Source organism: Syngnathoides biaculeatus, chromosome 2 (genome assembly GCF_019802595.1).
Source record: "Syngnathoides biaculeatus isolate LvHL_M chromosome 2, ASM1980259v1, whole genome shotgun sequence".
NCBI classification, from domain to species: Eukaryota; Metazoa; Chordata; class Actinopteri; order Syngnathiformes; family Syngnathidae; genus Syngnathoides; species Syngnathoides biaculeatus.
In genome coordinates, this window is record NC_084641.1 from 2,483,933 (window position 1) to 2,497,613 (window position 13,681).

The window sequence follows — 13,681 nt, forward strand, 5'->3', positions numbered from 1 at the left end:
CCCCCAACTACTCGGGAGACCATATTGCTCCAGCTTTCTGATCATTGCTGTAAGACCGACACACCTCATCTCTCTGAATCTGTGACACATTCTCTGACTTTAGAGTTTGTTGGGGATGAATGTTGACGCAGCTGTGGTCGCTCAGGTTGGGGGGTAGGGGGGGTGATGCTTGTGTTCCTTCCCTGCATGCATGCACACCCAATGCAACAGTTTGAAATTGTACAGTCACAACATCTGTGGCAGCCTGTGGAAGAAACACATTTAACCTTGTGCCTCAGTCATGTTGGAGCTTTTGATGAACAATGCAAAAATGGGGTTATGTCAGCCCTATTCTTTGGCTTTATGAACCATAGGGCCTAGCTTGCTAGAGTTGTCAAGACGTGTTTCTACGTGTCCATGATACTATCCATTGCTAATGAAGTCAGAGTACCATGCGAGCAAGAGTAAACTCCGCTCCTGGAAGCCCCTCAAAGTTGGGAGCTTTGATAAGTCAAGCCATCCAAACTCACCTGGAATGGATTGATCGGTATGATCAATATTCAGCTCCTAAGGAGAGTGGAAAAGCCATTGCACGGCATCAATCCTTTTTTGGGTATTTGAAAAGACAGTATTTAAATGTTCTGATATAAACTCTATACTACTTCACTAGGAGAAGAGCTAATATGAAGCAATCTGTTGCACACTCCACACTGTCACTTGCTTTTGGGGTTCGGGTGGGTTGCCATATGATGAACTTGCAACATTTTGCAGATCCATTTGCCAGGAGACGTGTTGGGTTTGTAATTAAGTAGCCTTTTTATAGCTCAACTGACATTTAATATGTTCCTTATGAACCCTTGCAGAGGTCTAAGTGCAAAATAGAGCTCAGAAGGGTTCAAGGTGTTAGTCAAGGACACTTAATTGGGGGATCCCTTCAGCCAGTGTTCGCGGAAAATAGCTGTTTCTCTAATGTCACACTGCAAAGTAGGCCATCCATCTTGCAGTTGCGCTAATTACATTACCATTGCTACACTCAATTTGGCTGTTAGTTGTGTTCCATTTTTGTGTTTCAATGGTCCTCTGAATTGTTTGTATATCCTGTCATGACATTATACACTTACGCTGACAGCACAGAGGCCAGATGCATTGTGACAGATGTTGGGGCAATACGGCGTAAAAGGTAGCTATGGGCCGATTTAAATGTTTAAAAAAAATATATAGCGGAGCGGTGTAAGCCTCTACAAATGACAGGATTACAAATTAGTTGAGAAGTGCTTTCCAACTTTCAAATGGCATCAATAGGCCCTGAACATAATTTACAAAAACTGTTAAAACTGACCTGAAGAGTAAAGAAAATGTTATCAAATTGAATTGTGATTCATTGGTAAAAATCTAGTTTTAATTTTTCCTATCTCCCACTAGAGATCTATCAGGACCAAAACACAGCACCACAAATGTTTGCCCACTCTATAATCATCCTTTTCAATAATTTCCTTTTTTAAATTACTTTTCTGCATTTTTCTTTCTATTTTTTTCTGTCTTTACAATCATTCCAGATGTTGTATTTGACAAAAATGATGGGGCTGGTCTTCATTCAGCTTCATTTTTTGTCACATTTTTTTTGTCTGTACAGCTTCAATCAGTGATTTACAAATGAATGCAACAAAGTCATCTTGTTCTCGATGTAAGACAGAGTAAACATAAGTGACAACAAACTTCAGTGGCGGTTATATCATCCATCATATATCAACAGAGCGTAATCCCAAAATATGGTCAGACTGTAAATCTATTTGGTGAAACACTTAAACGGCATAGTTTAATTAAAATGACGGACGCACACACAGACTTCAGTCGGTTTCTGGGCATGTGCCTTCCCTTGAAGACAACTCTCAATTATCTGTTCTAAACAATCATTGTGTGAGAGTCCACAGCAATGACTGTCAGAATAGACGAGCTGCAACAAGGAAAATGTTTTAAGATAAAGATACAACGGTGAGTCATGGGGAAAGGTTGAATGTGGCTCAGTTTGGTTCTGCTCTCCAACGAGTTCGTTGGGAAGCCGGAGAGGGAGACAGAGACATTTCTCCTCTGCAGGCCAAGGCCTCTGCTGACAACTTGACGTATCGTTGGAAGGCGCTGTGCTATGGCTTGTTTTTAAAATCAAATAACAGCTGTGGCTTTTTTAAACCATGATAATTATGATTGATGACTACCACATGTGCATTGTGTCGGCTGGCGCTGTGACATGCAGATATTTTCAGCGCGAGTAAACGGCCACAACAGAAAATGAGAAAGTAAGGGTTTAAAGATTTTGCAGCCGCAGCAGTGTGTATAGGCGTTTTACAATTAGAACTGAGGTTTCTCTATTCCATTTGTGCAGAATTCGCCTGCGCGACTGAGTGTGTAGTTGCTGTCTATGTGCGTCTTGGACAATATTTTTCCCGTTTGTTGGTGGCTGGGGTGTGTGTGGTGAAATATCTGTCGCTCATTTTCACACCCTTTATTGTTTTCCACTAATCCACCGGACGTGGCGATTATAATTGCTGGTTAAACTCCACCAAGTCATACATGGAAAAATATTGCTGCGCTGGTCAGCGTATGTTTAAGAGGAGATTCGATTATGGGGGTTACTTTTTGTTTTTTGTTTTTTGTTTGCAGGAATATTGCGTTTGAGGATCTTGTCCTACCTTCACAGCATCATACCGAAACGTAAACTACATAACACTGATATTCCTGCAGGATAATACATCTTTCAAATGCCAGTGGTGCACAGGAAATGTCAGTCTCTATCTAATGCTGAATGATGACCTAAAGACAATTAGACAATTGCTCATCCCATCACAAACTGTTGTGAGTGGTAAAAGCTGTCATCTTATGTCCCCCACGGCTCTAGTGACTGAACGCAATATTACAGTAAACAATGACGTGTTGCACTCAGATAAATAATTTAAAGACGTTTTTTTTGGTGTATGTGTGTGCATGCATGGATATAGTCAAGGGGGAGTAGGAGCTAAAAAAGGTAAAGTGCTGGATGTTTGATGACTCCTATCCATCCATCCATTTTCTGAGCTGCTTATCCTCACGAGGGTTGCAGGAGTGCTGGAGCCAATCCCAGCAGTCATCAGCCAGGAGGCAGCCAACCGCAGGGCACGAGAAGACACACAGTCAAGCTCACAATCACACCTACGGGCAATTTAAAGTCTCCAATCAATGCATGTTTTTTGGGGATGTGGGGTTTTTGGGCAGAATTTGCAAACTCCACACAGGCACCGCCGGGATTTGAACCCCGGTCCTTAGAACTGGGCAGCCAAAACTCTACAGCTGCGACCCCGGTGCCGCCCATTTGATGACTTCAAACAGTGATTTATTCAGTAACTATTGCAAGAATTTGTCTTGAGGGGGAAATAGCCGTTCCTACCCGTCGGCTCTGTGTCCCTTTATCTTGTGCTACTCTGTCACCCTCTCTTCCCAGCACTAGTTTAAATTTCAGCCAGGGCGTGGCATTACATTGAGCATTTGTTACAATAATGTCATTTATCATAATTCCTTTGCGCCGTCAGCAGGACCACTGAAGTATGTTATCAAGCATGTGATCAAAGGCCCCTCTGTGCGTAGGTGTGAATGTGCCCCTAGCTCCTTTGTGGACAATTTCCAAGCTGGTGGCCTTTCTTGACAAGCGCGATGATGTAGCGCAACAAAACAACTGGCCACACGCTCATGCTCGCAGGTTCACCTGAACAGCATCCGCCAGCGGTCATAATCTGGACCCATGTTGGCTTTTTGTAAGGTGCAGGACAGACCACCCTGGTGGGTGAATATGCTTTCAGATATCAGAACAAATGGGATCGACAGCCTGGCATTTGTGTCTAGTATTGGTCGTCAAATGTGTCAGGCAGACAAAGCTGGGCAAGACAAAAGGAGATACACACTTACTTTGTGGAAAATACGTTTCAAAGTATAAAACTGGAAGTTACTGATAAACACATGGTCAAATGCATATCAACATCCATAAATTACTTATTGGATAATATGTATTCTTAAAAGCCAAAGGAAAACAAACATGTACATCATATAACAGCATTCATCTGTGCGTAGCAATAATGTGGCTGTGAGCGTCTTCAAGATGACATCAAAGCTATCTAATTTTGAATCCTGAGTAAAAGCTTGCACGCACTGTCATGCCATTGCCACATTATTAATTTTCCATTGCCTTTGATCTGAACTGATCCGTGGACAAGTGATCCGCAATCTGTTGATCTTCTACAATTAAAACAAAAACAGCATTGCATAATAGCAATCCAGAAGGACTAGAGTTTAGGATCACGGGGTTGATAAGGAGCTGCAGGTATTGTATTGGGACTGGTCGCTGGAGATGCTTGTCTGCGTTCTTAGCACTACCGATATGCCCTTGAACTAGAGCTTTGAAACTTGGGATAAAAATACGCAGCAGTGTAAAATTTAACGTAGTAAAAAAATGTGTTTTTGAATGTAATAATTGTGTCAGTGCCCTTGGCATTCACACAAACTTCCATGTTGCCCTTGGGGAGGATGCTTTTGTTGCACTGCGCAATTGCACAATTTAATCTAATGCAGTCCCAAAAGCCATCCCCTCAGGTCTTCATTGCAATTCCTTCATCATTTTATTTGCTTACATTCCAAATCCAAATCCATTACTCCCTTCCACCCAGTGATAAGCTAATAATGGTCGTAAGATTTGTTTCGTTCAAGGCAGATTATTTGCAAGCAAGTTTGGTGGAAAGCAATGACCAGATCCCTGCCTACAGGGCAGGAGTTCTGTATTTGCAATACTTTGAGCCGCACCTTGGCTGCCTTTTACTGTAACCATGACAGTAATGTCTCGTGTCGCATTCAGCCAGTTCCATCCTCTCTGCTTACCTCTTTAACAGTCAAAGCCACAATGATAGAGGATCTTTTATCCCACCTAATGCGACTGCTTGTCAATGCAGGGGTGCCACCTTCAACAGATGGAGCCAAAAAAAGGTTTTTGTGTGTCAGTGTGTGTGCACGCCTGAGGTCTGTGTTTGCATTTTACGATGATGATTTTTTTTTTTTTTAATTCGACCAACTACTCGGGCTTTCAGTTTCTGTCATGGTCACACAAGTTTGCACGTACATGTGTGTCCATACAAAAAGAGTGTAGTTAGGCGGCCACAATGCTGTCTTTCCCCTCCTCCTCCCTCTAAAGGTGTTTTCTTGCTCCCGTTTTCTTTCTCTTCTCGACTTCCTGGGAGGGGTACACTGCCCTTTGTGTCAGAAGGAACTTTCTTTATCAGGCCTTCTCTTATTCTCTCCTGTCTCTCATTCAAGGGCCACAAAGAGCAAGGGAGAGGGCGAGGAAGTCTTTCACCTGGGCAAGACTCTCCACGGGGACGAGTGAGATACAAAAGAGCACAGGAAACAGATAGGGAGGAAGAGAAAAGAAGGGATAAGTCAGAAAGAGGAGCCGTTCCTCATATTATATGCTCGTTTCCGCTTGTTGTAGTGTTGGGGAGAGTGACAAGCGGATGTCTAGGTGGAGAAAGCGGCTGTTTGTTTATTCTGGGGTCATGTCATGGGAAACCCGTTCTTGCCCTGTGGGAAGTCTCCATAGACTGGTATACTACACATAGGACACATACACACGTTTATGTCCGCTTCTTGTCCTCCCACACATGAGACGGAGGGGAGACGGGTGGAAGGTCAAGCACTTCAGTAATGGAACAGGAAGTGTTGGAACAGTGCGAGCTACAGGACATACAACTGCCTCTGACATGTGGAGAGCACTGACAGGCAGCTGTTGTGGGTCAGTGAAAAGAGCCTTCATAGTTCATTAACATTTTCTTGGTCTTTACATGACATATACCGAATACTAAGGCTGTCTTTTTTTTATGTCATTTCAAATCAGAGCCATATCTCATAAAGCTAATTTCTAGCCTTATCAGGATCAAGATTTGGGCAGTTGATTAACGAGTTTAAATAAACTGATCTGATCGTAAAATGGAGCAATATATCTATTAAAAATATTTCTCATCAGTCTTTGACCAAAATGGACCTCAAATCAGGTATCTTGCTGTCATGACAATTTACCAGCAAATTAAGATGATTGCAATGAGAATGGATCCTGTATGAGCACTCATAGCAAGTACTTTAACTTCTAGCTTAGTTTGTATTTGTCAACCTTTGTATGGACAACGTGATAAATCAGTAATATAGCACATCAGAAACACATTTATGAGTGTAAGGAGATGTGGTGGCTCTCAAAGGTTTACGATAAAAGAATGCGGGGTTCTCCGCAATATTAAATGGGAGGCCGGCCAGCACGAAGAACAAAGTTTTCGTGGGCCAACTCTTACCTCACTGCTCCTCCTCGTGTTCCCTGATTAAATGTTGGCGTTTTGGAACACTTTGTAGATGTGCCCCCAAGAGGAAATGCAGATTGCAGATAGTTTATCTGTCACAGACACCACTAGGAAGTCCCACAACGCTGACATGTTTTTTCACTGACCAAGAAACATTGGGTGCTTTCGGAAATTTAGTCCCATGCCTTAACCGTGATCTTCAGAAATGGGCGAGAGTGCAGCAGAGTGAGATTGAAGTGCATTTCCGAACAGAGCCTTCATTAGTGTAGCCTGTGTACTACATCATAAGATGCGTGACAGAGCTCAAACTAAGCATCTCTCAGACTCAAACATTCACGACGGCAGCGTGAGATGTCACTGGGGTAAACGAGATTTTCAGTTGAAATGTCTAAATTCGCTGACAAATTATGAGATTACAGCCAATCCCAAAATTTGTCAAAAGTTCTAAATAGCGACCAATCGGTAAGTCCTCAAATTTTCATAACACATTCTACCACATTCCAGGTTAATCATTTACAAAGATTACAATTTTACAAGTTGTGCAGACATCCTGTAAACTTAGCTCCAATATTTTTTTCCTGTAATTTTGAAGCATATTCCCAGGGTTAGTTTGTAAAATGAAAATTAATTATGACAGTTTGTGTTGGTCTCCTTTATGTTTTCATTTTGTTGAATGGCAGAAACAGGAGGACACTGAATCTAGTTTGAAATCTAATTCTGGATCACTGCTCCTTGCATGTAACGTGGCTACAGATAAAAATCTTGAAATTGAGGCAGCCTTAGCCCATACTAATGAAGACATGTGGCTGCTGTCATTTTGAAAGATATTTAGTTTGGCCCAGTGCCATGCATGTAAAAAGCACCAATTTTATTTTTTCTTTCTTCTTCTCTGACATGAAAATCTCGTCACAGTGACACAATTCCCAGCTGATGGAAAACATGTGTGTAGTCCACTTTTTGTTGCCGCTGTGATCTGACCACTGGATAGTTGCTTCTGGATAATTCAATCAATTTTTACCCTTGAAATTAGTTTTGACATTTTACCCCAATATCGTGTCTCATCATTTGTTTTATAGCTTTACGTAGTATCCAGTTTTAAAACATTTTCGTAGGCTAAAATGTGACAAGTTCCTTTTCAAAGTAACACTCTTTTGCACAGTGAAAATACAAGGGTACCTAGATAGTATGTAAAATGTATCCCTGGATCACTAAATAAGTGTGTTTTTTGGGAGCTCTATTTTATAAATGCTATTTCCTGTGAATGGTGCTACTCTTTTGTAGGGGGAAGTTAAACGATTTGTCGCAGCGTAGAATTGTGATTATAGTTTGCCCTCTTGTCTTTTTTTGGAAATTATTTTCTTTATTGGGAGCAGGTTTTAAAACATAAAACCCATTTGATTTGTTTCACAAATCAACTAACATATAATTACAATTGGCAGTGGTACAGCTTACAAGTGTATTTGTTGGAGGAAAGGAGATACTTTGTGGTCATTGGAAGTGCTCGGTCTCAGCGAATGGCAATGACCTATGGGGTCCCTCAAGGGTCAGTTCTCGGACCTCCTGTTCAGCCTGTATATGCTACCCTTGGGTCAAATTCTTCAAAACTTTAATTTTGACTACCATAGCTATGCAGATGACACACAGTTATATTTAGCAGTGTCTCCAGATGACTACAGTTCAATTGAGGTATTATGCCACTGTCTAAATCAGATAAATAACTTGATGGACCAGAATTTTCCTCGACTGAATCACAACAAAACTGAGACAATTGTTTTTGGCAATCAAGAAAAGAGAATTGCTGTTATTAAACACCTGGACTCTCTATCTTTAGAGAGTTTATAAGTTCTGCTACTGGTCTATAAATCACTAAATGATTTAGGTCCTGAATACATGAAAGAAATGCTTATGGAATACAAACTCAGTAGAGCTCTGATATCGACCGGCTCAGGTTAAATAGTGGAGCGCAGAGTCCAAAGCAAACATGGTGAAGCAGCATTTAGCTATTATGCTGCACACAAATGGAATAAGTTGCCAATAGAGGTGAGGTCAGCCCCAAGTGTGAATAGTTTTAAATCCAGGTTGAAAACTCTTCTTTTTTCTCATACTTTTTAGAATATATCTACTTTTTGATCATATTACTTGCACTGTATGTGGTTTTAAATGTCTTTTTTTTAATATTTTGTTTGTCATTTTTATTGTTTTTATGCCGTTTTAAATGTTTTATCTCTTTGTTTTCAAATACAGCACATTGAGTTACCTCGTGTATGAAATGCGCTATACAAATAAATTTGCTTTGCTTTGCTTTGCTTTGCTTTGCTTTGCTTTGAGTGTATTTACATGTATAGTTTATTCCAGTGCTGGGAAAGACAATAGCTTCTCTGTACTGGAAAGTGAGAAGTACAGATTCATGCAAGCACTCACACGTGCAAACATTCCCATGAATTCCCAGGCCTGGAAAAGGGCAGAATTGGAATTTGGGCCATGTAGGCCTTCTGAGTTCTTTTAGTCAGAGGTACCCCTCATTCACCCGTCACAGGCAGCACATTCCAAGCTCCCATATCATACATGCGTCACGCTACTGTGCCTCTAAACGTACAAGGAGTCAGTCAATGGCTACACATGCAATAAGCTTTTGCTTGCTTAAAACTGTTACTGATGTTTATTTCCAAAAAAAGATCCGTTCTTCATGAGAGATTAAATACAATTCAATGCTTGACCTCATCACAATCAGCTCACGTCACTTGATGTCCCTGATCCACATCGTCATTAAAGTTACCCTTCAAGGTGAAGTTGCAAATGAGTTGGATTTTTTTGGTTGTTTTTTGTTTTTACTACAGAGGACTTTGTGGCTGCTGTCTCTTCTCTACTTACCGCTTCCCCCCCAGAGTGTGTATGTTTCTACCTGTCTTCTCTCCCTCAGACACTTTTAAGGGCTTCCCAGGTTGATGTCAGGAAAACCACAAGCAGGAACACTAACTTCCCAATCCCTTCCAATACCCCTCTGGCACAAATATCTATTTTCTATCACAGCAAGAGAGCTTGTTATGTTCTCTGTGGGAATCTATAGAAGAGAGTTCAGTAATTAACTCAGCAGGCAAAAATATAAAAAAACAAAAAAACAAGAAAAGATAAAATTGCTTCTTCTTTTTTGTGGTGGCATTCGTCACCCTGTCCGTCCTATATAAAATCAGAGATGCATTATTCTTCCCGATCTGATTGTAGACATGCTATCAATGGAGTCTCTGTTCATACTTAAAAAATTCGAAACCCTTTTGACTTCGGTGCACTCGGTTGATGCCACACTGTATTGAGGGAAAGTTCACGCATATTTACAATTTCAGAAAATTCTAATCATATTTTAAAAATAAAATGTTTGTAGCTGCTCCAACCACTTATAAAGTCCAGCCATAGGTCTTGTAAAAAAAAAAAAAAGTCAGGCTGGAGCAAAGGAGGCTTGTGTTTGAGGAAGAAGCAGGCTACGACTATATGTACCGGTAGTTGTCTGGAGCCAGGACACTGATAACAAGACAGAGAGCCCTCTGCTAACGGTTTACAAAAAAAGAAAACTACAGACAGCTCTTTCTTCTTTGTGTTTTCTTGAATTCTTTTTACATTTTCTAAGTCTTACCTCAAACAATCTACCCCCATTCACCTTTTTTGTCTCGCTGTCTTTTTCTATCTGCCTGTCTCAGACATGTTGTTTACAGTGTGAACCCCCCCAGTCGCTCCTGATAGGAATCATTCCGTCAAGATAATAGCTAAATGACACGCACACGACAATTTCATTTACTGCCACTACGCAGATGGTGGATGTCTGCCTGGTGTGTGTGAGTAAACGGTCAGGGTGACTCTTGGGGAGTTTTCAGATGGTCTACACTCATACTCTAATTTTCACCTCACTTCTTGCTCAGGTTTTTCCTCTTCATCCTCCTGTTCATTTTATAGTCCTGCTTCATTTGAACTGGCTGGAAAACATAATTCTCTCAGCAGTCTGGGTGGTCTTAACATCCGCGTGCACGCGTGTACGCATGCACATACACGCGCACACACACGCTATGGTTTTCATCTGTCTGGTACTGTACTAGCTGCAGTTTCCATTCACCACTCGGAAAAAAAAAAAAAAAATCAACTCATCACTGCTCGATTCGAGTTGCGACTGGCTTCTGACTTACAAATGCTTTCACTGAATTCAGAACTCAGACAAACTTTATTGAATTGATATCAAATCACTCCAAACCTTCCTCTTCTTTTTTTTTAATCTATTGCATAAAGCGAATGTCTGATGTGTCCTGTACACAACGTCCCCAAGCTTAACACGCATTAGAGTACACACAGGTAGACACGGAGCCCGCGGCTCTCTCCTCTCATCTAATATCAAAGAACCAGTCTTTTCGCACGTCTCACATGACAGCTCATTTCGTGCATTGCCCCCAGAAACGACTTTTCGTCAGAAATCTCTGCCCCCTCTGCTCAGATTTGCTCACAGCACCTTTGCAATACCTCTCCAAAGTCAACATGCAATAATATGATACTGAACTAATTACAAAGTACATCGTGCATCTACCTGTTTACCGAGGGCTCGGCCAAGTGTGCAAATAAACAGCAGGAAAGAGGACGAGGGATTCATAGCGTGATTGGCCTCCAGCATACACTGTTGGGCACACTTTGAAGCGCTCTCTGATGACATGACTGGATGATGTCATACAGTTTCACAACCTCATGTGGATCGGGTTTGGAAAGTGGACTGTTCCCAAATAAATCCCTTTGACCTGCGAACTAGTACTCTGTGCTGCGAGACGTATCTGACCTCCGTAGACAGAGCGCAGTTGTCACGATTGTAATCCTTCATAAATCAGGGCGAAATTACAAACATTTGTACATTTTCTCTCCCGTGCTCTGTCTCCTGTGTGTATTGAGATTGTTTGTCTGTGTGTGTGTGTGTGTGGTGTGTGTGTGTGGTGTGTGTGTGTGTGTGTGTGTGTGTGTGTGTGTGTGGTGTGTGTGTGTGAGAGAGAGAGAGAGAGGATGTGCATTTGTGTTGGGGTGTATGTTTTGCTTGTGTGGTTTGATGCGGATCACCAAAGCGAGTGCCGTATCCTCATTTATTGCGGCGTGTTCCTACTGTCCCCACAACTTCATGCTTTACTGTGCTCCCTCTCCACTAAGCATGTGTTTTGGTGTAACTGCGTGTGGGCATGTGCGGTTGGTCGCAGAGTTTATTTATCTTGTTCTAAATCACCCCTCAAACTCACTAATTGGTCCAGTTCCAGCGTTAGGTAATGAGGGGAAATGAACAATTACGCTGATGTTTGTAGTCAATGATCATCGGAGTTCACGGGTGTATCTGTGTAGGCGTGTGTGCTGTGTGCTTGCGTGTGGTGAGACAAGAAGGGAAAAGTATTGCACAGAAGGAGTCTCAGGTCGTCACTTTGCCTGCGCGCATTTGTGGGTGTGCCCTACTGAGTGATTTCTGGATAGATTTTGGCCCATGTGGATTCCCAATGAACGTATGACATCTGGAAATTGGAAGCCACCGTCACAGATGTGGACTCGGCATCATTCACGCAGAGTTATCCATTGTATCCTGCATTTTTTATGACATCAACTTTTGATCTTTCCTTACCTCCTTGGAATTCCAAGTCTCCCACCGCTGTAATACTTGTACATCCCCATGTGAGTAACTGCTCCATCACAGTTTCCTGGATTTTACTTCAATCAGCTCAATATCAGTTATCACGACATGCCTCTAATCTGTCCTAAGAGGCCTGCGTAGAAAAGCAATTTGAAAGTTCTGGCAGCGCTGGAAGAAAGTCGTTCACATTCTGTGTATTGTCTCAAATCTTACTACGAGACACTCCTGGTGGGGAGTTGCTCTTTAGCCGGCTTATAGTCACATTTAGTTATATTCACATTAGGTCTCGTATCGGACCTTTCCAATACGTATTTTTGGAAACTCTCCACTTTTCCACAAACCTTTCCTTTATGAATCATAAATCTCACAACAAAAAGATAGCTGTTGATTGGTATTCAACATCAAACCACTAATTGAACGTCAAACACATTTAACCACCTGATCTTATGGTCTCCACTCCCAACTTTACTGTATCGTACAAGTTAAATACGCAGTAATTATAAGTTTATGCACTGCAGTGTCATGTGCAACTGCCTCAGACAGCTTCCCTCAACTGGTACCCAGTTGGTGCTGAGAAACATGACAGTGGAAGATGTGGTCCATTCATTCTTCCTTAGCTGTCAAAACAAACACACAACATTTTTGCGAATGCAAGCGCGCAGCCAAGTCTTGCCTGCTCCCTCTGACGTTTTTCCCCAGTTTCAACGTTGTGTTTAAAAATATCGTATGCACAGTCATATTGGATGAGGAAGTGAAGACTGACCAATAACTGATCAGGACAGTTGAAAAATGGAGGCAGGAAGGGATAATATTGGAGCAGTGCATTCTTTTCAGACTTTTATTACTCACAGGTAAGTGGCGAGGGGGCTGATGTCGGTCGGCACAGACGATAGTCCCAACTCCGAGCAGTCCACCATGAGGAAGATAGCGTCTTGTTCACACTGGCATGGCGACGGGCACAGCGCGGTTGCTGCTCCTTGCCTGTCCTGCATCCGGTCATAAGCCCCGACTCCAGGGGTGGACGCCCCTACTCCGTTGACCACGCAGAGAAGCAGAAGCGCGGGTAGCATGTCGGACCGTCCACTTGTTGTCTGGACACCTGTACGGACGCTCCTGGCAGCTCACTTTCTTCAGGCCTTGTCTGTTGTGGCAGTTGACAGGGAAAATAAGTTGTCTCTGTCTTTCTGTTTTTGCGTGTGTGTGTGTGTGTGAATGATCCTAATCAAAGAGTGAGACAAACTTGTTTCTTCAGGAACTCTGCACTTGCCGCTGTCACAACCTCATCTCGGGCTACCCTCACTTTCACTCCCAAATTTAGCTCCTTCTCATACGGCCTTTAGCCCCCCGCCCCCAAAACAAATGCACTCTGTCTTCCCTTTACTCTCTTGTGAATATATCTCGCCGTTTCTGCGTCCCACTCCTTACCTATTGTAGAAGGAGCGTGTGAGTGGTGAATGAGCTCCTCTCATTGGCCTGTAATTTAGGGATGGGCTGGAGCATCTCTAGGAGGTGGGAGGGGCCCCTGAGTCCTGAACTCGCCCCTCTCTTTCTCCCTTGCTTTGCCCTGTTTTATTTTGCTTGGAGGCTCAGTGTGAAGAGCATGACTGTTTGGGGAAGGGACACGGATTGGGTGGGGGCAGGGGGCGATACAGTTTGGTGCGAGACAAGAGGGCCCTTTTATGAATGGAAGTGTGAAAGCATTTGTAGCTGA

The 13,681-nt window shown here is 42.5% G+C and overlaps 1 protein-coding gene across 3 annotated transcripts in view; it reads right to left on the reverse strand.

Moving 5' to 3' along the window:
• The window catches only part of LOC133496776 (leucine-rich repeat-containing G-protein coupled receptor 6), a 40,609-nt gene extending 27,274 nt beyond the window's left edge, over positions 1–13,335 (reverse strand). For 2 of the 3 annotated variants that reach the window (XM_061812775.1, XM_061812758.1), the window contains exon 1: positions 12,820–13,335. In XM_061812775.1, the coding sequence (XP_061668759.1) occupies positions 12,820–13,040 (221 nt within the window). In that variant the 5' untranslated portion in view covers positions 13,041–13,335. The remainder of the gene's footprint in view (positions 1–12,819) is intronic. The other variant, XM_061812768.1, reaches the window with a different exon arrangement.
• Between the last annotated feature and the right edge of the window lie 346 nt (positions 13,336–13,681).